This window comes from Heloderma suspectum, chromosome 2 (assembly GCF_057233095.1).
Source record: "Heloderma suspectum isolate Gila_16-S chromosome 2, 16-S_ref, whole genome shotgun sequence".
Classification (NCBI taxonomy): Eukaryota; Metazoa; Chordata; class Lepidosauria; order Squamata; family Helodermatidae; genus Heloderma; species Heloderma suspectum.
The window spans coordinates 215,545,596-215,568,606 of NC_139459.1; the positions used below are offsets into that span (position 1 = coordinate 215,545,596).

At 44.6% G+C, this 23,011-nt stretch overlaps 2 protein-coding genes across 15 annotated transcripts in view; both read right to left on the bottom strand.

Moving 5' to 3' along the window:
• MCRIP1 (MAPK regulated corepressor interacting protein 1) overlaps window positions 1-7,228 on the bottom strand; it is a 91,026-nt gene extending 83,798 nt beyond the window's left edge. For 4 of the 14 annotated variants that reach the window (XR_014788246.1, XM_084837812.1, XM_084837810.1 and 1 more), the window contains exons 1-5: window positions 7,135-7,228; window positions 6,442-6,502; window positions 5,703-5,821; window positions 5,116-5,217; window positions 3,260-3,370 (exon numbers count right to left, since the gene is read on the bottom strand). Coding sequence is in view for 10 of the 14 variants with exons in the window: in XM_084837812.1 (XP_084693938.1) it covers window positions 3,306-3,370; window positions 5,116-5,217; window positions 5,703-5,821; window positions 6,442-6,449 (294 nt within the window). In the remaining 4 variants the exon portion in view is untranslated. Of the gene's footprint in view, window positions 1-805; window positions 1,866-2,131; window positions 3,371-5,115; window positions 5,218-5,702; window positions 5,822-6,441; window positions 6,503-6,856 lie in introns of those variants that run through there. The other 10 variants (XR_014788248.1, XM_084837817.1, XM_084837816.1 and 7 more) reach the window with 6 other exon arrangements.
• Window positions 7,229-9,579: 2,351 nt separating this feature from the next.
• On the bottom strand, window positions 9,580-12,943 carry PPP1R27 (protein phosphatase 1 regulatory subunit 27). Its single transcript, XM_084837818.1, has 3 exons — window positions 12,573-12,943; window positions 11,194-11,344; window positions 9,580-10,367 (listed from the first exon to the last, which is right to left on the bottom strand). The coding sequence occupies exons 1-3, from the start codon at window positions 12,748-12,750 to the stop codon at window positions 10,244-10,246; spliced, it is 453 nt and encodes a 150-aa protein (XP_084693944.1). The 5' UTR covers window positions 12,751-12,943; the 3' UTR covers window positions 9,580-10,243.
• Between the last annotated feature and the right edge of the window lie 10,068 nt (window positions 12,944-23,011).

Here is a 23,011-nt window from a genome sequence, read left to right on the forward strand (position 1 = left end):
ACATTCACTGTTTGGCTTAGTGTGTCAAAGACAGTCACAGGAAAGAGTCAAGTTGTGTAGACTTTGCTTCATACCAATCAACAAAGAAGTTAGCCCTAAATATCAACTGCTTCTGCACCACAAAGGACTGATCTGGCCAGAACATTTATGGCCTTTGACTTTCCTACACAGTGGGTGAGGGAATCTTTTAGTTCTGGGTATCCAGCAAGTGACTTTCCTGGCCAGTTAAGATAACTAGCTTCAAAGATTCACAAAACACTGCATACACCCATATCATCAAAAAGCCCCCCCCTCCCCGTTGTCTCAATGTTGCAGAAAGACCATGAATATTTTCTGAGATCTATAAAGATTACACAAACCCCAAAACATAAGACAGGGCAGGGGACAGAACTAGACATTTCCAAGAACACTTTCCCCATGTCTAGTTCTTCCTACTTTCCCCCGCAAAAAAGGAGAGGAGGGGGAGCTAAACACAATGTTGTTTGGGGCTGCAACCTCCTGTTTTTCCTGAGCTAGCACTGCACTATAGTATAAACTAACAGAACACCAAAAAGAGAAATAATGATTAATGGAGTGGACTAACCCCCAAAACAGGATGCAAGCCTATCCTTAATGAGGGTTCACAGCTTGAGTGTGTCTTTGAAGACTGCTCTTTTTGTTTAGCTTGGGCTAACAAGAACTCATTTGATTGGACTGCTTCTCATTTCGGCTTCATGTTTCAGCCAGAAAAAGACCAGAGCAATACATGGGGTGGAGGTGGAATGGGGGTAAAAGTCCTGAAGGACTAGCAGGATCACCTTATTTATCATATCATACCACAGCCAAACTTTATTTCCTTCATTTGATGTTTCAGATTTTGCGTTTCCCAATGCCTACGTGATATTCTGACAGAACGCCTCATGTTGTTTTAATATCTACAGTGTTTGTTCTGCCCGTTGGCAGGGAAACATACTGTTCTAAATCCAACTTGTTACGTTGCATTTGGTTAAAGCAAACAAATGGGCCAAACTGGATGCAAACATTGTCCACTTCAAGCAAACATGAAGAAAGGACTCAGCAAGTTGAGTAAGACTTCAAACTTAGCATTATGATAGATTTGGGAACACAGACTGAGCTGAACTATCTACAGCACAGCAAAGCAAACAATTAACGACCCAAGTATTGCCACATTTCAGTGGGCTAATTCAATTTAGTGTGTTGGGAAAATCATGCTAATTCCACTAAAGACAAGAATAGCCTTTCCCAGCCTAGCTCCCTCCAGATGTTTCGGACTACAACTCCCATCAACCCCAGTAGCCACTGCCAATGGTCCAGAATGGTGGGAGTTGTAGTCCAAAACAACTAGAAGGGGCAAGCTAGACAAGAATGTCACCTGCAGTGAGATTACACTGTGAAAAGAATTTTCGCTTCCTCTTCACTCTAGCGTAACTCAACTCCCAGGCTTCAAGAAGGAGGAAAACCTTAGTACCAACCCTACCCTGCCCCAGACACTTTCACACTTAATGGTAACCACCCTGTTGCCCAGGAATATCTCTGTATGAATCCACAGAGCTCCATGTACACAATCACTTCCTTCTTAAGGTACCAGCTATGATTATTCAACGTGATCAAACAGCAAATAGTACCAGTGCTACACCCAAGCATCAGGGTTCCAAGCGTCTGCTGCCAATCACACAGAAGAGACTATACCATAACATGTAGGAAATACCAAGCTGTGCAAGAGCCCTTGCTTCACATCTGCTGCCATCTCATGCCTAACACAAAACATGTGCTCCCCAGCGATCTCACCCCATTCACAGGATGTAAACATCATTCCAAGGTGTAGAAAGTAAGGTGTACTGAAACAGAATGGAATCAAACTGCACCTGTTTAAGAAGCAATAAGAAATCTTTCTGAAAATAGGTGGCTAAATATAGCATTCCTCAAGCATAATTACGTATGTCATAGCTCCCTTTACCTGTGCTTCTGTAGGACTGTACAATGAAAGCTTAATACCCTTCCAGAGGCATGACACAATCATAAGCACAGTGTTAGGTTGCACCATAAGCAAGGCCAGACAGAGCTACTTGCTGAAGAACTTACAAAGTGTGACTAAACCCACAACTAGCCCAACACCAATGGAGAGTAATGGATAGGCAAGAAGCACAGAAGACTTCAACGTATTGTTATTAGGGCAACAAGAAGAACAAACAAATCCCTTTCCTTCCAAGATGGTTCACTCTAGGTCAGGTGAGGCAGATCAGAACACCAAGTACAACATGGATCCCAGACAGAGTTTGTTAAGCGAGCTCCATTCACTGGAATGTAACTAGGATGAAGCATAAATTCTCAAAGAATGTCAAAATGACTAACCATCTTTTATTTACAATACTCCTAAAAGACAGACACAGACCATGAGGGGACATAACAATGGGAAAGGAACAGCCACCATGCCCCTTGCCTACCCACTCTGGGTATGGTCCCCGACATCAATGCCTGGGCTAGACACAAGCATGGGCACTTCCATCCCTTGCCAGTGCCCAGCACACACCAAGGTTGTCCCCAGCCCTGCTGGGGCACAGGGGCTGGGCTCTGGGGCTAGCTCAGAAATGCCTTCTGGCCCCCTGGCTGGGGCTGCAAGTCAGCAGGGTGTAAGGATAGCAGAACCTGGAGCACATTCTCAGCACAGGGTAAGGGAAATTACTCAATTTTATCCAATACAACAAAATCCCAAGAGAATTGGCTCATGGGAGACCTGTACCTCTATTTTCCACCCTATCCCCATCACTGACCCAAGGGGCTGAGCACATAACATACAGATATCATAGCACATAACCCTTTCATCCGCCAGATGAAAAAGCCCAGGTCTCTGTGATGAGTCAGTTTAAATTCCCATGTTGTATTGATAGGGTGGACTACAGTAACCCTTACTGCTTCTGTCCCGTCATCCTCTCTCAGCTTCTCCCTAAGGAAGGCAGGGCTTTGAGAGGGGTATCGGGAGAGACTAGGACTGGTGATTCCCAATTCTTCTGCCTTATTCTATGCTCTAGACAGACAGGACACACACCTGCCTGTTGGCCATCATCAGCATAAAATGTCATTTACTAAGGAAAAAGGAGAATTCCTGGGCCCAATGGTAGAAAGAAGTCAGGCAGCCCAGGCCAGGGAATGCTGTGAAGGGCAAGCAGGAAGCCTATCCTTCCTAGGAAATTCAGAGCCAGCCCCAGGCACAATCCAGACCAAAGGAGAAAACCAACACAAAGTCATCAAATTCATGTACCAGTGGCCACACACCAGCACTTGGGGCTGGGCCAGGCCAGGCCACCTTAGGATTTCTTAGCATCCTGTGTGTTCCGCCGCTTTAGGTCACTCAAGTCAACAGGTTTGAATGCTGTCAAAAAAGAAGAAGAAAGGAGAGACAATTTAGGATAAGACTCCTGACTGTCCACATTGCTTTCCATCAATACTCCCTCTGGCCTTGGTAAAAACAAAGATGCCAGACTCCCCCCTCACCTGACAAGTACCACCCTAAGTTCCAGTTCAGGCTATAGGTATCTGAAATATCTAATTACATAGCTTGAGTTGGCTCCTCTACCCAGCACTTCTCAACACAACCAACCACGGCACCAAATATTACAATCCATATCTAAGGATTGTAAGAATTGTACAGAGGACTGTAACCTAAAGTCTGCAGCCAAAACATTCCTAATATGTAACTGGAACAACACTGAGCAAAATAAGCACCTTTGCATTCATGAAGCTAATCATCAATTGCACGGAGGATAGCACTATCAACCGCTAATAGCCATTACCATTTACACTGCATGTTCAGAGACAGTATACCTTGTATACCTCAGAATAATGCTGTAAACATGCCTTCATGCCTTGCTGGTGGGTTTCTTGGAAGCATCTGTCTGACTACTGTTCTGCTGGTGGGAGGGATTAACTCGATACCACCCACTGTCTGACCCAACAAGATTCTTATAGCATATGTTTTTTAAATATGCTTCTACCCACCACCCTGATCATATTGCATATTATTTTGCTGATGAAGGTGAAAGACATATGGTGAATCTGGGAAAGGATGGACTAGTAAAGGGGAAGACAGAAGGATCCTGGAAAAGAGCAAGAACTCCCCAAAGCACATCCCACACATACATACTTTGGTTTCTGACTCTTCAGCAAAGCAGCCCATTTATCCCTGGAACCATAAATACTGGAATCTTGCATTCATTTTCTTTAGAAGAATAATGGCACAATCCTATGCATGGCTGGCTGGGGCATGTTGGGAGTTGTAGGACTTTTTCCTGTCTAAACATGCATAGGATTGTACCCTAAATTGAGTTTTTATAGATACCAAGACAGCTTCCAACATTTGCAGTCTAAAGCACAACTTTGGAAGTACAGAGTTCTAGATTCCCAATTTATTTATTTTATTAAAATGCTTCTACCCCATCTTTTTGTTGCTAAGACACCCACTGAAAACCAACCAATATACCACATTATGAAAACAGAGTAAAAACAACACAATCCTAAAAGATAAAAAGCAGCAGAAGATATCAACAGTGAGCAGCAGCAGGCAGATTAGCTTTCCACACTTCCAAATGCCTTCCTGAAGAAGAGTGTTTTCACCATATGCCAAAAGGCCAAGAGGGATGAGGACAAACAGACTTCCCAGAGCAGGAAATTACAGGGCCTGGGACAAACTGTCGAAAAGGCCCTTTCCTATGTAGCCATCCACCTCATTCCTAATGGCAGAGGAACATGGAGCTGGGTCTCAGATGATGACCTGAGTGAATGGGTAAGTTCATAATGAAGTAGACAGTCCTTTAGATACTTTGATCCCAAGCCATTTATGTCTTGAAAGGTCAATACCAGCACATTGAACCAATCCCAGAAACAATGTTGAAGCCAATAAAGATAGTGAAGTATTGGCGTGACATGGTCTGTGCAATGCGTTTCAGTTATGACTCTTGCAGCTGCATTTGGACTCACTGAAGTTTCTAAATGCTCTTCAAAGGCAATCCCATATATAGTGCATTAGAGTAATTCAAGCTGGATGTCACCAAAGTATGCGTAACCATGGCTAAATCAGACCTCTCCGTGAAAGGGTGCAGTTGGCAAAAAGAAACTCACCCTTCAGACTGGGGTTTGGCATCTTCTCCACATACTCCTCCACAAGTCCCCGTTCACCACCTGCCATCTGGCTACGGAGATCCCGCTCCACACATTGCCATGCTGCAGAAAAGTAGAACAGTAAAATCAGGGGAAAAAAACTTCACATGGAGACTAAGGAAGACTGCTCTCCCTTGGCCCAGACTATTGGTAGCCTCAGACACCCTACACAGTAAGCAGTGGTTCCATCTCTACTAATAGAAACGTTTTTAAGATGCAAGAACGATTACCAAATATTCAGCTGTCTGTAATGATGAATGCAAAAACAGAGGAGGGCCTGACAAACAAAACAAACAACAATGATCTGTTAGTTCCAAGTATCAGACTCACTTCTAAACATTCTGACTTTTAAAAGAGTCTCATCTTCGAGCATTTTTCTCTACTTTTCCCACACTATCTTAAATGCACAAGTAGGGAAAAATAACACTGGAACTGGCAATAAGAGAAAGAGCAGAAACACACAGGGTAAGAAGTCGGATAGCATGTCACTGACTCTGTGGAGAAGCAGCAACTACTGGGGTCAATGTTCTCAAATGTAAACACTGCACCTTCATAGATGAAGCGCACATTCTCCTCATGTGCAGGAGTGAAGATCTCACTGCTGTTGCTTGGGGAGCGAGGGCTGCTGTTTCTCTTGCCATTGTAAACAACTCTAGAGACAGGGGAGCTAGAAGAAGAGATAAGACAAGATACTGATCTTTGCCCCGGATAAAGACACAAAAGTGCACGTTTTATAATAAAGGTCTCACAAAAGGATCCTATAGTCTAGACCATTCAACATGGCTGTTATTTACTCATTTGCAGAGGTTGTGTGACCAACACAGATGGGGACTATTATCTCTGGTTGTTATTTACATGACACCTTCTCAGGAACAAAGTGCTTTACAGTTCTTATTTGATTCGTGCTCGCAACTCAAGGTAGACTGTTGTACAGACAGATAGTAGAAGCATGAAGAAAGGGACTTGTCAAAGGCTACCAAGTGAATCTAGATGGGAAGTGGAGAAGCACTAGAATATAATATAAATAAAGGACTTCCATGACTATGCTAATAGAGGTTCAATCAGTAGTATCTATTTACAATTACTGCCCAAGCTATCCCTGATCCATCATCACAGGTAGCAACACAGAACAATTCTAGCTGCATAAACGGTCCCATCATCCCAGCCACCATAGAAAGATTCAGTATTACAGTATGAAAGTGCTACATCAATGTGGAAGCAGATATTCTGACAGCCCGCTTGGCACTGACAAAGGTTCCATTCTCACAGCCCCATCATCTTTCTTACCTTGTCATGGCTGCCTCTTGACCAGCCCTGGCCCAGATACTGGATATGTGGGTTGCCGACGCTGGAACAAAAAGATACTGAGCTAACTGAAGATGAGCCCTCATTAATCCCATTAGCGGGGGGGGGGGGGAGAGCAAATTGCTCTAGTAACTAAGAATTAAGGCACCCTGAACTTACAGAGACACCGCATTTTACAGACCTAGAGGGCAGAATTCCAACCATACCTTAATTACATCCATACCCCTACCGCCACCCCCCACCACCAGACCGCTACAATCCCCAAACGTGCCACAAACCCCGAGGCCTCCAAAATACGTCAGAACCATAATGCCCCCGCGCGTCCAGAACCCACAGGACCCCTATTGCCAAAGCCACCTGAGCTTCGGAGCTCTCTTTATCCCTGGACATCACCCACCCCGATCCCGGGTAATCCCCAGCCGCGGAAGAGGGCTGTCGAGGTTCCGCAGGAGGCGGGAGAGGCCCGAAAGCCACTTTCGCTCTCTCTTCTCCTTCGTCTCCCTCTCCCCTCCTCCGCCCCGCAGCCGACGTGGAGTCAGCGCTGCGCTAGGCCCATAATAACGGAAAGGAATGTCTCCACGGCGGTCAGTTAACAAGGGCCGAGGCGCTCAGTTCCGGGAAGGGGGCTGTTGAGCGCCCCCCTCGCCTTTTCCCCGCTTCCCCAACTCCCTTCACCTGGGCCCGGGGTGGTCCCGGCCCCAGCTCCTCTCGCTGCTGCCAGGCCCGGGGCGGAAGACAGCGCCTAGGCCGGGCTGCGCGTGCGCACTGCGGAGTGACTGGGTCGGGATAGCCCCTGCACCGTATACCCGGGGAAGAGGGTTTCCATGGAAACCGAGCGGCAGGGCAGGGAGCGGGGAGAGGTATCCATGGAAACGGGAGCCCGGGGCGAGCTCCGGAGGAGGGCTTTTCTAGAGACGAGGACATGAGCGGGGCAGGAGTCAGAGTGTGAGGGGGGCTTCCTCGAAGAGCAGAGATCCCGTTTCCCTCAGGGCGAGCTTTGGCAGTCAAGCTCCGTCATTCGCTGCCCAGAGAAGGGCGGCCAGAGGGGGGTGTCATAGGATAGAGAGCTGGAGGCGTGTTGTCACTGCCCTGGCTCAGGCCAGCGTTGTAAGGACAACTTTGCTCCATTTTACTTCGTGTCCAGGTTGGGGCCAGAGCGGGCTTTGAGGCTCTTCTAGTCACCCTGTTTTCATCATCATTTCATTTTAAAAAAGGGAGCCGTAAGGCGTTTTCACACGTGATACTGGTTTAACATTTCCGGTGTCTTCAGTTCGTGCCCACCTACGTTGTTTAGAATGCTCATTCCACCTGAAAACAGCCCTCTTCTGCTTTCTGTTTTGCTAGCCCTTAAGACGCACTCCTGGCAGAAAGGCAGGGAAATGCCCATGAATAAATACATTGCTATGCTGGGGAAGGATTTGTTCTGGTACTTACCCAAGCCTTCAGAAAGTGGCAGAAGGCTATATTAAATACATATTTATATTTACAAAACACACAAAGGGGGGGTTTCTCCTTCCCCTTTAGGCTGCAATCCTCTACATTTTTACCTGGGAGTAAGTACCATTGAACTCAGTGAGCAAGACTAGCAGAAGCTTCTTTTTTTTAAGTACCCTGTGAACTTCCTGGAGGAGAAACATAGGGAAAGAAATTCAAGTTCACCGTAATTTCAGCCCATCAGGATCAATAACCTTTTAGCTAAGATTTCAATTAACTCTTTGAAAAGTCATCTGAATTTAACCAATCAGACCAGTCCAATGCAGAGAGCACAACTCTGCTATGAGCAGCAACATGCCAGACTACAACCAAATACTCATCTTTAGTCTACTGATACTCATAAACAAGGCTGGACATAAACTGCAGGAAAAAAGTAAAAAACTTGTGTCAGCAATACTACTTGCCTACCTCCTGGATAATCCTACTCAGCACCACCCCTGAGGTCATCTTACTGGCCATTATCCATGCCTATCATTTATTATCCCTGTGCTAAGAAAAGCCAATAAAGCTGAGATTCTCAAGATGCTGAACTGCATCGAACGATATGCTTGTGCAGTGCAATCACAGATAACGCTAAACCCTGAATATAGCTGTGGGTGGGCGTGCCTGAATGGGCACCACGATGACACCTACCGGAATTTGCTGGAAGCCTGAAGAGCAATTGAGAAATGAGCCCAGCTGCCCTAGTTCTATCAAAGAATGCTGACCCAAATGGCACGTAATTCAGTATTAGTTTTCACCAGGAAACAAACTATCCACTTACGGAGACTTTTAAAATCTTTTTAGCATAGACCAACGTCTAAGCATTGACTCTTCTCCAAAGAATGCCATATCTAATTTTCTCTGGACCTAGTTCCCTAGTTTATTCATTTGCCAAGTCAGTAATGAAGCCAACAACTCAAATCATTTTGGAAAAAAAAAGAGCACAGATTTCATTATGGTCTTCTTATGCTGCTACCAAGTGATTTGTTGCAGAACCACCATCACCAGCCATGCCTGAAACCCATCAGAAACAGGAAACCACAGAGAAAGTCCCAAACACACGGAGCCCAATTATTTTATGTTCCTACTAACTATATGGTGTACCAAAGTTCATGTGATTACTAGCAGAAATATTCCAATTAAGTACAGCTGAGGGCCAAATACCTGTCCTGTAACTACCCCACAATATGCACTGCCTTTTCACCCCTCTGCCTTCCCCAAATACCTCAAATAGTGCCTTGCATATTGTAGGTGCTACAAAAATACCCAAGTGGCATAATTTCACAGTGCAGTTCCTTAATTAATAGGATGAAGTGCAGGGTTGCATCAGAGACAGCTCCACTAAGGACTTCAATGCTAATACACTCCCGCCATCAGTGTCAGGCAGTTAGAGGTGCCTGAGAACTTTTATGGAAGAGTTGTTCCCAGCTTCTTGTTCCACTTTTCTTTGGGCACCAGAATTAATCTGCTGATTCCAAATCTTATCTGAATGTCCCTCTTCCCATGTGGATATTGATTCTGGAAAGAAGGAAGAGTCTAAGGGCTCACTAAGGGTTAAGGAACAAAACCAAAGTGATTCAACAGATGCAGCCATGTGAAAGTGTGGCTACCCTTGTGTGAGAGTACAAGGAAGAAGAATGAACAAAGGGTTTGGAAATTACTTTATTGAAAAAATAAAAAGCTGTTTCAGAACCACATAAAAAATACAGTAGAAAAGCAAATCTAGGATGAGCAAACATTGAAAATAAGACTTTATCCACAATATTGTTCGAATAGTCCATATGTACAGATGCCAGCTTGAAGTTGGGGCTATTTTCTCATTAGAATAATTTTGTAAGGAGTCTTCAGGAAAATAGCTTGAATGTTGCTGAGATAGCACTGTTCAGAATCACGGTCATGCCAGATGGCAACTGGAAGATGAATGCTTGAACAAATTGGTACCCAGTCCAGTTCAGCTCATTACCACCTCTGCGAACCTCCCACACAACGGTGCCATCAGTGTGTCCTGGCCATTATACCCATTTTAGCTAAAGCCTGACTCCAGCAACTACTGGACAATGGGCCATAGTAGAAAAAGTTACACTGCATTTTGAAGGGGCTATCCCAAGCACAGCTCTCCGAGAAACTGCGAAGTAGCCAGTCTCATATATACACAAGATAGTCAAATTGTAGTCTCTTTAGGAGTCCATACACTCCTTTGCCAACCTAGCAGAGGCAACTTTGCTAGCCTCCTTCCTGCATGCAACAGATGTGGCTGCCTGCCCATGGAGACTGGACTCCACATGGCAGAGAGCCAAGGGGTAGAAGCTTAGTCCACTCGGGCTGCTTTGAAAAGCTCTACAAGGTCCTTGTACTCAGGGTCAATAAGGTCAGATGGCTTCTCCCCTTCATCATTGGTGGCATCACGCTGGGCCCCAAGAGAGATAAGGTACCTGCAGGTTCAAAGAAAGAGGAGATGAGGTGGGGTGCAGATTTGACCTATTCCAACCAAAAACACTATTCCATCTCTGCTGGTAGCATTATATTCTGCAAGACCCAGTGGAGATTTGTGATTCAGTTCGAGTACTTGCAACTGGAATTTGCTTTACTGTCACACCAATACTCAAAGTCCCACTTCAGGTCAATTCACACTTTTCAAATTTTTCTGTGCAATTGCATTTACATGTATGCAACCATATGGAGAAAAAAGTTGCCACGAACTAGGCTGTACATACAGGGAACCAGCAGCTATTTCTGTGATCGCAGCTGCTGGAAAAGTTGTTGCCAGAATCAAAGAAAGGGCTCTTGGTTTCCTCCCATATGCACAGTCCAGTTCATACATACTTTCCCGTATAAATTTGTGTAAAATATGGTGTTGAGGACTTTAAGAGATTGTGAATTGTTCCTTAGATTCAAAGTAAAGCTGTCCTCTCTTCATAAAGAGATCTGGATTCTGTATAGATGGTTTGCATTCTCAACTTTTCCTTCCATGACATAGTTTATATTTGGGCAATACCACTGATTACACAAAATACCACTATCACTGCTGGTGTCTGAGGACTACTACTGTCTGGAATACAGGGTCATCCACCCCATGTTCTGAGCCAGCAGGCACTTGTTTTCATCATCTCAAGCACTTATCCCAGCACTCACTGTGGACCAACCCCTTCTTCCCTCCCTGTTTGCCTTGTCCATGCAGTTAGCAATCTTTGCCTATCAAGAGGGTGGCACAGCTGGACAAGAGGAAAAAAGAGGTAAACATAATCTGGCATCTCTGACCTTGCAATGTCAGCATGACCGTCACTGCAAGCCACATGTAGAGGCGTCCAGCCATCCTCATCTTTCTGATGGATATCAGCGCCATATTTCACCAAGAGCCTGACACAGTCAAGATTCCCAGAAAGCACAGCTTCATGGAGGGCAGCCATACCTAATGGGAAAAGGTGACACATCAGCCTGTGGATCTTAGCAGTGTGGTCCCAGGAGCAGGGGGCAGCGGGGGGGAGTGTTTCAGCACAGTTTCCTCAATAGGGGTTTGCTAGATTAATACACAGGTGGAAAAATCCAAGGGAGAGTAAAGCCTCAAATTGGGAAGGGAGAGGCCTGGAAGTTGAGACAGATCTTCACTACTCAGTAACATGCTTCCCATAAAATTAGACCGGGGTGGAGTTGGGGGTGTTTGACTTTTTTCTTTTAGCTTAGAAGAGGTAAGGGGAACAGGCACTTTAAGAGGGGATCACTTTTGGTTCAGGATCATATGCATGCACAAACAAAAGTTATTCTTTTAACTAGGGTTGGGTAGGTTCTGGAAACCTCTTCGGGAATTAAGCAGTTCATTAAAAAAAACAAAACAGTTAAATCAAGGCCAGCATTTACAGCAGGAATATTCTGGACAAGGCTTCCGCTGCTTTCTACAATGCTGAGCCTGTCCTAATCAGCATCCGTCATCAAGGACCACATTCACGTAACAATCTACTTGGGCACAATAGTTGTAACTGTTGACATTTCTGTGGTTACCAAACAAGTTCTTACTATCATTTTTTTCAGGCACAGCTTTTCACATTGAGAAAGTAACTGGAGGAAATGACTCAACAGGACAGTGAGTCAGTCTTAGAGGTGGGCATGCATCTCCAGAGTACTTCCTGTCAGGTGGGTACTCTATTCACTTGCTCAACCTGCCATTTTAAAAATACTTATTTATGTAATGACATTTATTAATCACTTATATTAAAATACATTTCTAAGTGATGTACAAAACAATATCTGTTGCGATATTCTTCTAACCACCCCCTCCCCCCCACCCGCCCAACATAGTGCTCCTTTTTATATATTTTATCCACACAATAACAAGGTACTTTGTAGATTAATAAAGGGCCTTATGACCTCATCTGGACAGTGCTGTACACTTTTATAGGATTCCAGGCAGCTATTCCCTTGGAACTGATTCTACCAAAAGAATTTCGGTTGCATGGCTCCCTATTATTGGTGTGAATGAGGGACACAGAGAGATAGAGACATGAGAAAGAGCTCCCGTCCTCAGTCAGACAAACAAACATCTGATCTAGTTCGTAACCTAATGTCTGCCCCTAGGTTGAGGCAGCTGCTAATGCTTAGCCCTATTCAGCCACCCCACAGTTAGGTCTACCCATGTTACTTACCAGAGGGATAGATGGTGTCCAAGGTGACCTTCCTGGCACGTATGAAACGCCCCACCTGCTCCAGGTCCCCCTGCCGAATGTGGTCTTGGAAGAGAACATCATTGGGGAAACGTACAGTCTTCAGGCTTCTTGCATATCGCCTATACCTAGGAAGTGTGTTTGGGTAGTAATACTTCATTGTGGTAGAGGGAGGAAGGAGATCAAGCAACGAAGAGACTGAGAAACAGTCTTGAGGAATGAGAAGAGGCACACAGCAACCTACACGACTTTGATGTGCCAAAGTACAACAGTGCTTTGAGACCCGAAGGATCCTCTCCTCCCAAATGCTTGCAACTAAGAGGCTGAAGAGATGCTCGCGATGGTTTTCTCTTCTTCCTGGGACTTCCCTTGGACAGCACTACACGTGTATAGTGATCTCTTGCTGAGCACTGACGATTTCCAGCAGAGCCTTCTGTTATATAGCTTCCCTATGGCTATTTTGAGGGCACTCAGCTCATGCTATTTGCCATGAGATTTTGTAACTGAGCCGCCCTGCCCTCCAACCTCCTCCTCCAAGCACATGTTAAGAGTATCAACTTACCTTCCACCTGTCAATGTGCAATAGTCAACGGGTCAAGCTTGCTCCACGCTCTGCATGTGCAGATCACAGCACCCAGCAGCCTCAGATTTTGCAAACCACTCTTTGCAAAACCCACAGTTTCCTTTGGTCTCAGGAATCTGTTTGCAGTCTCTCATCTCCAAGAGAAGAGAAATGTCCAGGAAACCACCATTCTTTAGGAGTTAAAAGTTCTATAGTGAAGCAGAGTTCAATTATGTGAACAACAAACTTCATATTTTACAATCTTTTAAGGAAACAGTGCATTTTCTTAAGCTGCAGAGATCCAACTTGCTTCATTTCATTATATTGTAGAATTTGGATATCCAAAGATATTAACAAATTATGTGGTAGAAACACTGAAACATTGGCCACACATGGAGACTACTGAGGCATCGTCCAGCTAGTGGCAGCAACCAATTCCTAGCTCTTGACATTCTTTAGCTGTCATTAAATTCTGCAACACACAAATTCTGCAATGGCATATCAATGCAAAACAAAGAGCTTCCTCCCTGTACCAATAGGGAAGAACCTAATCCAGTTTAAGCAGTTGCATATTTCTTGTGTGTAACAGAACACTACCAACCTTTGGCAAGATCTCAAGGCTGCAATTCCTATCCTGTAATCTTCAAGATCAGGAGAGACCGTGACAGGAAGAAGGCTATGAACCCAGACAGCAGACATCATACAAACGTTACGTCCTATCTCTTCCCATTGCAGAACTGTAGCTGTTTGACTGCATCACCCCCTATTGGTCTAGAAGACTGAGTTATTAAAATTCTAGGTTTAAACTGTGGGGTCAAGTTGCAAGACATCTGCAGGAAGAGTTGCCACCCTGGGACTGATCCACTGCTGTAGAGGCTGGGGTCTCAGTCTCTCAAAGCAACATTCGGTCCTTCAGATCAATGCACAGAGCAGCCTTCCCCAACTTGGTGCCCTCCAGATGCGTTCGATTGCAACTCCCATCATTACCAGCTAGCACGGCCAATGAAAGAAACCCTATTGCCATGAAAGAGTAGCAGGGAGAAGGGAAATGGGAAGCACTCATGCCAAAATAATCTATAACATCTATTTGCCCCAATCCACAGATTTTGGTGAGCAGCATGAGGTTGCATGGTACTGCATACATCCCCTTAAATCAGGGGTGAGGAACCTCAGGCCTGGAGGCCAAATTCAGCCCTCCTGCCCTCCCCCTCACAAAAGATCACACACACACACACACGCACACACACACACACACACACACACACACACGGCTCCTCTCCCTCCCCCACCCCCCAATACCAATAGTTCGGTGGCTTTCTGGCTTCTGTGCAGTTTTTTCCCAGTCTAAAAGGTTGAAATGCCTCTCCTAAGGCTTAGCTGCTGGCAGTAAGAACTTGCCTCACCTACCACTGGACTGTGGCCCCTGAGAGCTTCTCCGAAATGGAATTTGGCCCTCGGGTTGAAAAAGTTTCCCCAATCCAGCCTTAAGTGAGCGCTTCAATTAGTTTCAAAAAAGACATCAACAGAATTGCTAGTGGCAATTGCTTCCTGGGCCAGGAATGAGTGACATATTCTCCTTCCTAGCTACAATTCTAAACTAAAACTAGGGCTGTGCTTAACAAAATCTGCCCCCCATGCCCCCCAAAAGCTGAATTGTACCACCTATTTAATTTATGCAAACACTTGTACAATAGCTGCCATGCCTATTAGTATCCGCAGCGAAGACCCTGGTTCATGCTTCCTTGTAAGGGGAGGCATAATCTTAAAAGGTTAGGAGAAAGGTCTTTTCAGTTCTGAATTCCCTGCTCCATGAAGCATGTACATCTCTGAGAATCTTTCAGGAATCTTTCTGTTGTCTTCAGGAATGCATTTGGTCTATTATTCTGTCACTGGAAGCTTGTCATTTTACAAATGTACTGATTTTACATTATGTTTCAATGCTTGAACCACTTTGATTTAAGAGAAAGAAGTATAAGTATTTTTAAAAGATAAATTTTATTTTGCACAACTTATACTCCATCTGCTAGCCATGCAAAGGGAGAAAATAATTCAGAATACTGAAACCAGACACATTGAAATCAATGTCTTTCCTGCCTATACTCTTTACAACACAGGCGGGCAATTTATGTCCCTCTAGATGTTTTGGCCTACCACTGCCATGATCCCTCATCACTGGCTACGCTGGCAAAGGTTGATGGGGGTGGTAGGCCAAAACATCTGGAGGGCCACAAGTTGCCCACCCCTGCTTTACAACCTTAAGAGCTGGAAACGTTTATTTAAAAGTTGGATTCCCAGGATTCTGAATTTTGCGCCCAGTGCCAGTTTCTACAGTTATGTGGTATTATGGAATACACACAAGCCTGACAGAAAATCTTAATTCTACCTTTTTAAAAAATCAAAAGTTTATATTTTCTTAACAGGCATATTTCATTTTCTGAAGAGTTTCCATTTTACAAAAGATTGGACTTTATTTGCTTTTAAAATAACTACTGGGTTGCTGTAGTTAAGGTAACAGGAATATAGATGAGGACTTGGAGCCACAGGACATGGATCTGGTGCTATGCCAAGTAAAGATGTCCATCCTTTTGAGAACTGAAAGATGAAGACTTGGAGCCACGTTGCTTTTTCAAGGGAACCACTCATGTAGTTTTCAGGTTTGATCTTAAGGACAGCTTCGAATAGATAAAAGCTTTGTCTTATCTCTGTTTTGTTAGGAACCACTTAAGGTCCAGCTTGAGTATAAAAGGAGGTATATAAATAATTTTTTTAAAAAGAGCACCATATAAATAATATTCCTCTTTGTCTCCACAATATTAACATAGTTCCATCCATGTCAGCCTCTTCCTCACAGAATGTAACTGGCATCATATATCACATTCAAGAAGTACCATAGAAAAACACCTCCCAACCCTGTAGACATGGCTTACAATCTCATAGCAGCCTGTTGATTTGAGAAGTACCAGGTTTAGAATGGTCCTACCATTGCCATGACATCCTTCCCCCTTTTACAGTTGGGCACCACCCAGAAAGCATCCCCAGCAGAGCAACTTGATGAGAAGAGTGCTAGTCTCTTCCTCCTTGTGAAGAAAGAAGCAAAACAGCTGCTTCTGTAAAAGGAAACGATATCAGTCATCAGCTTTGCTTGGGCTCCTCAGCAGGTACCAGAGGGTAAACAGCGGAACAGCAAGAAGCTGTAACGAGACTTCCCACAGCTCCCTGTTTTGTGTCGCTCTGGGTTTTGCAAGATGAAGACACCCCCTGCCGACATGCACTGTAGCAAGTATCCTTTCTGCCTTTTGATATTGCAAAGCACAGCACTGCTACACGTCTCCAGAATGAGAACATGACTTGCCACTGACTAGCTTAGCCTTCCCCAACCTGGCTCATGCCTGATGTTTTGGATGACAACTTGCACAGTCCTTGACCATTGACCATGCTGGCTGATGGGAACTGAAATGCAAAACATCTGGAGAGCACCAGGCTGGAGGAAGGATGTAGGCAGCTACAACCATCAAAGACAAGCACCTGGTGCAATAGCCTCATTTAGTAACTCAGGCAAACAGGGCGCATTTTTTCATATAGTGCGTAGCGATGCATGTAATCAATATAGCCTAGAAAGAGGGCTGAAGTTTGCCTTATGCTTAAAAACATAGATCTGTAGTCTCATGATTGCAGAGAAAGACTTGAAAAGAGACAATGCTACCAGTGTATTCAAGGCCAGAAGCCAAAGCAAAGCTTGGGCAGGAGATCAATGCCCTGCAGAGCTCCTGCTCCCCAGTACCTCCCAACCCACAGCTCTTACATGGCCTGCTTCTGTCCACCCTGCTAGAGCAAGTGTACATTTCAGTAGTGTCCTTGGAGTACCATCAAGTAGATGTGTGCACATTTGCGCAATGTTGGTAGCAGAAAGCAATTTGGAATAATCGATCAAAGCAGAAACTATTTTGAGAGGTATCTGAGTCCAAGTCCCAACGTGCCTGATCCCCCCAACTGAGCAGAGCAAGAAAACAAGCCCTTCACAGCTCACTCACTCCCCCTCCCACCTCCCTCAACACACAGCAACTTGTTTTCCTCTGCTAGTGTTGCCATTCGCTGAGGGAGGAGGTTCCCTCACTCCCATCATATGACAGAATGGCATATTTGCTTACAAAAACATTTTCTGTTGAAGTGGCCAACAAGCTTGACACCTGTCAGGATCTCATGCATTTGACAAGTAATAGCTGTAGAATGCATGCTTCTCTGAACACCATTTCTTTGAATTAGAAGAAACTGAAAGCTTGATGACCTTTAGAATCTGTATTACTTTGAGGGTCCTCAAGTTTTCTAATGGCGCTGTCCTTTCTGGCAGACGGGTCAAGAATCTCTCTCTCTCACGCACACACTGTGAGTAATGCTCTGGGTAAGTCTTAAAATAACCATCTAGCAATTCTACCTAGAATGGCTAAATGACAAGAATTAAGGTGTTTTCCCTTAGTGGTTTCTTTCATTCCTATGGGGTAAAAGGAAACCTCAACTCTTGAGACTCAGATGCCAGTGCAGCTTATAGGAGCAAACAACCCACTTCAATATGTTTAAAAGACATATCTCTGCACAGAAATACAGGAGGATGAGCTTGGTAGCCCCATCGAGAGCATCTGGGTTAAAATAAATGGAGCAAAGAATAAAAGGAATATGGTGGTCAGAGTCTACTACCAGCCACCCAATCAAGGAGAAGACAAGGATGAAACTTTTGAAAAGCAAACAGCCAGTGTTTCAAGGAAGCATGATGTAGTAGTAATGGGGGACTTCAATTTCCACGATATTTGTTGGGAGACAAATTCTGCAAAACATGGCCCCTCCAAGAAATTCCTGACTTGCGTTGCGGATAACTTCGTCCTACAGAAAGTAGAGGAAAGAACTAGAGGATCGGCTCTCCTTGACTTGATCCTAACCAAGAGAGATGACTTAGTGGATAAAGTAGCAGTTACAAGAACTCTGGAGGAAAGCGACCATGTTACACTTGAGTTCCTGGTTCTAAAGGAAACAAAAGCCAAGTGTCACCAAACACGTACCCTGGATTTTAGGAAAGCTGATTTTAATAAACTCTGAACAATGATCAATAAGGTCCCATGGCAAGCGACTCTAACGAGAATAGGAGTCCAAGATGGGTGGGAGCTTTTAAAAAAGGAAATTCTCAAGGCACAATTACGAACAATTCCAACAAGAAAAAAGGGTGGAAAACAACAGAAGAAGCCAATGTGGCTTCACAAAAAGCTTAGAGATGACCTGAAAACAAAAAAGCACACATATAGGAAGTGGAAGGAAGGCCAAGCTACAAAGGAAGAGTACAGGCAGGTAGCACAGAATTGCAGGGATGGTGTCAGGAAGGCTAAAGCTGAGAACGAGCTGAGGTTAGCGAGGGATGCTAAAAGCAACAAAAAGGCTTTCTTTAGATAAATGCATAGTAAAAGACAGAGGAAAGAAATGGTGGTTCAGCTATTAAATACGGATGGCAAAATAATAACAGATGACAAAGAAAAGGCAGAAGTTCTCAATTTCTACTTTGGCTCAGTCTTCTCCCAAAAGAGGGTCTATGACCCCCCTGGCAAAGGTGAAGTACCAGCTGAGGGGGCAAGATTGCAGCTTGAGATTGATAGGCATATGGTCAAGGGACACCTAATTACTTTAAATGAGTTAATATCTCCAGGGCCAGATGAACTGCATCCTAGAGTAATAAAGGAACTGGCAGAAGAGCTCTCAGAACCACTGTCTAATCTTTGAGAAATCATGGAGGACGGGGGAAGTGCCAGATGACTAGAGGAGGGCTAATGTTGTCCCTATCTTCAAAAAGGGCAAAGATAGGAACCTGGGAACTACATATCAATCCCTGGGAAAATTCTGGAGCAGGTTATAAAGCAGTCAGTCTGTAAGCACCTTGAAAACAATGCAGTGATTACTCGAAGCCAACATGGATTTGTCAAGAACAAATCCTGCCAGATGAATCTGATCTCATTTTTCGATCAAGCAACCTACCTTGCGGACTGTGGGAATGCTGTGCACATAATATACCTTGACTTCAGCAAAGCTTTCAACAAAGTGCCCCATGATGTACTGATGAGCAAACTAGCTCAAAGTGGGCTAGATGAAACAACGATCAGGTGGATCCACAGTTGGCTACAGAATCGGACTCAAAGAGTGCTTATCAATGGGATCTTCTCAAACTGAGGAGAGGTAACGAGTGGGGTACCGCAGGGCTCAGTCCTGGGCCCACTGCTCTTCAACATTTTTATTAATGGCTTGGAGGAGGAGGTGCAGGGAATGCTGATCAAATTTGCAGATGACACAACATTGGGCGGGATAGCTAATACTTTGGAAGACAGAAACAAAATTCAAAGTGATCTGGATAGACTGGGCAGAAAACAACGGAATGAAATTTAATAAGGATGTATGCCAAGTTCTGCACCTAGGAAAAAGAAACCAAATGCACAGTTACAAGATGGGGGATACGTGGCTCAACAACATTATAAGCGAGAAGGAACTTGGAATTGTTGTAGATCACAACCCGAACATGAGCCAACAAGGTGATGTGGCTGCAAACAAGGCCAATGCTACTTTGGGCTGCATTCATAGAAGCATAGCTTCCAAATCCCGGGAAGTACTAGTTCCCCTCTACTCAGCACTGGTTAGGCCTCATCTGGAGTACTGTGTCCAGTTCTGGGCACTGCACTTTAAGAACGATGCAGACATGCTGGAGAGGGCTCAGAGGAGGGCAACAAGGATGATCAGGGGACTGGAATCAAAGCCCTATGAAGAGTGACTGAAAGAACTGGGCATGTTTAGCCTTGAGAATACTGAGGGGAGAAAGGATAGCTCTTCAAGTACTTAAAAGGTTGTCACAGAGAGGAAGGCCAGGATCTCTTTTCGATCATCCCAAAATGCAGGACGTGGAATAATGGGCTCAAGTTACAGGAAGCCAGATTCTGGCAGAACATCAGGAAAAACGTCCTGTTAAAGCAATGCGACAATGGAGCCAATTACCTAGGGAAGTAGTGGGCTCTCCCACACTGGAGGCATTTGACGAGGCTGGAGAGCCATCTGTCAGGGATGCTCTAACTTGGATTCCTGCACTGAGCAAGGGGTTGGACTCAATGGTCTTATAGGCCCTTCCAACCCTACTATTCTATGATTCTATGTCACAAAGACCCCTATAGCCAATCCAAAAAGCCATTAATACTACGGCTAGAAATTCTGTCCAGATGGATATCCAGCAATACCACATTGAAGCTAAATATTGCCTCATCAAGGGACTCTATTCCATAGGCCAGGCTTCCCCAACCTGCCTTCCAAATGTGTTGGGACTACAACATCCATCATGCTGTCTAGGGATGATAGGTATTATGGTCCAAGACATCTGGAGGAGACCATGTTGGGAAAGGCTCACAGAGGAGATGTTATGAAACCGCCATCTTGTCAGAAGAATCATTTTTAGTAGACCAAAATAAAATTGGACTATCATTTAAAGTGCTTTATAATATGCTGCTTATAGTGCCACCAGGGAAAATTGTGCATAGGCCAACAGAGGTAGAGCTGTACTTAGACTTTGGCCCACTTCTACCATGATCGTTGTGGAGTCAGACAAACCACCACCTTAGCACCATGTCTGTAATATAGGAATAGCAACCTGCTCCCAGGGTTGCTTGAGCACATAAGCACCTAAAATTGAGAAGTACCAATGCCTAATAGTAGACCCACTTATTAAAACAGGCACTTAATTATGGCATATTGAGGGTTAGTCTCTCCAACCACTAGGTAATGCCACTCAGCTTGGTTTCTATTTACTTGATTTGTACACCACCTAAAATTAATCTCCCTCTTTGCCAATATTAAAACTACCATGTTGCTCTACTTATGTTCTTTTCCTAACAAGGAACTTGTGTGTTTCGCTTAGGGCAGGAGACAGATCTGGATAAGTGCTGGATGTTATTATTTCAATGGAGTCAGGCAACGCATCTTGGTTTGTCCTAGCAATCCTACGTGCAACCTGAAATTTGCATAGCACCTTATCAAATCTAACCTAATTAAGTCTGCAGTTTCCTCCTACATTCCTCCTTAACACTGACTAAATGCAGACTTTGGCTACATCAAGCCAGCTTCCACCCCCCCCCCCCTTTGCTTAACATCTAGCCCGATTAAGAAAACTTGCTCACCGTTTTGAATGGCTCTAATAAAGGTATTGCTCAACTGCAGAAGTTGGAATTTTTAAGAGCCAACAGTTTTCTTCGCTTTGGGGGATCCTAGATATGACACTTAGATTAACAGGCTACAGGAGCATCTAGAAGATCTACACTTTAAGTGTTTTAAGGCTTCTCCTCAGCATGATTCACTAGCCAATTCAGACTTGGCAACTACAATAGTCACCTCACAGTTTTACCATTATATTGCATTGGGAAGACTGCCGATATTTTATTTATATTACATTTTTATCTGGTGAGCTTTTATCTCTAAGCTGCTTATAGTGGTGAACATGGTTCTCATCCTGTTTTATCCCAACATCCCTGTGAAGTAGGTCAGGGTGAGAGTGACTGGCCCAAGGTCACCCAGAGATTTGAACCTGTGTCTCCATTCCTAGTCCAACAGTACACCATTGCTGGCTGCATGCCACAATTTCATTGGATGCAGAATGTTATTTGGCAGAATCCGGCTTCCAGAAAGTCTCAGCACCCCCTCTTTTTTAAAGATCTGAGCAAATTTGTAGCACATACATCCATACAGACACGCTTTAAAGCAGATTTCGCCAACCTGGTGCCCTTCAAAAGTTTAGGGCCTCAGTTCCCACCAGTCCCAGCCACTAGGGCCAAGTCAGAAATCCTGGGAGTTGTAGTCCAAGACATCTGGAGGCACCAAGTTGGGGAAGGCTGCTTTAAACTGTGTGGGCAATGCCTGGTGAACTCTAAGACAGAACGGCTGCTGCCGAGTAAGATTTCCAACAGCTGGGGGTCCTTTGCTCCTCAGCTCCTCCTCAAGATGACTATAAGCAGAATTATGAAAAGGCATACTGAGATGTTTAGCTTTCCTAATTTATGCAGGTTGCAAAGTTTATCTGATGACCAACATAGCTCAACTTACGGGGTGCTTATGATTCTGGAACACTATTACACCAGTGCTCTAGAGCCTTCCTATCCTGCACACAGTTCAAAGAGTTGGTCATGACGAATAAAGCCTTAAATAACTTGGGCCCTGCATACCTTACAGATCACCCTCTCCCTAAAAAACAAATCAAGTATTTCCTCTTCTATCATCCCATCCACTTCAGCAAATAGCTCTACCACTTATGGAATTCCTTATCCCTGAAGCTTTGCTGGAGGGGATTTTGAAAAGTAGTTTTGGGCACAATCCTATGCATTTAAATAGAAAACAGTCCTACAACTCCCAGCATTCCTCATCTTTAAAATTTTTCCACACTGGGTGAGCAACCTCCAGGAGTTGGGTGTGTGTGGCGCATTGGCCCTCTGGAACCTTGTGGGGTCTGCAACCCTCACCCACAACCACCGGTAAAATCTCATCAGTACTTCCGGGAATCTAGACATGTAGGGAGCGTGCACCTTGTTACAGAGCAAAATGGGGCTCCTGGCCAGCTGGTGGGAGACCCATTCTGCAGAGGAACAAGGGCACGTGAAGGAAGCCATCCCCGTGCGCCATTTCTCTGCAATCAGTGCATGCTCTCAGAACAGGAATTTGTGCTGTTTCCATGCAGAATCATGCTCCCAACAGCTCAACACAGAGTGGACTGTACTACCTTCAGAACACATGTGAAAGACTTATTTTGAATGCTCCCTTTTATGAACATGTAAGCAAAAAACTAGCACAGCAGACCAAGCTT

What these genes read in the sequence shown, in the direction of transcription:
- PPP1R27 (XM_084837818.1), bottom strand. Translation starts at nt 12,750, where the DNA reads ATGAAGTATTACTACCCAAACACACTTCCTAGGTATAGGCGATATGCA. An exon ending in GGACACCATCTATCCCTCTG is followed by an intron (nt 11,345 to 12,572) that starts GTAAGTAACATG and finishes TTTTCCCATTAG; the next exon opens with GTATGGCTGCCCTCCATGAA. An exon ending in GGTCATGCTGACATTGCAAG is followed by an intron (nt 10,368 to 11,193) that starts GTCAGAGATGCC and finishes TTGAACCTGCAG; the next exon opens with GTACCTTATCTCTCTTGGGG.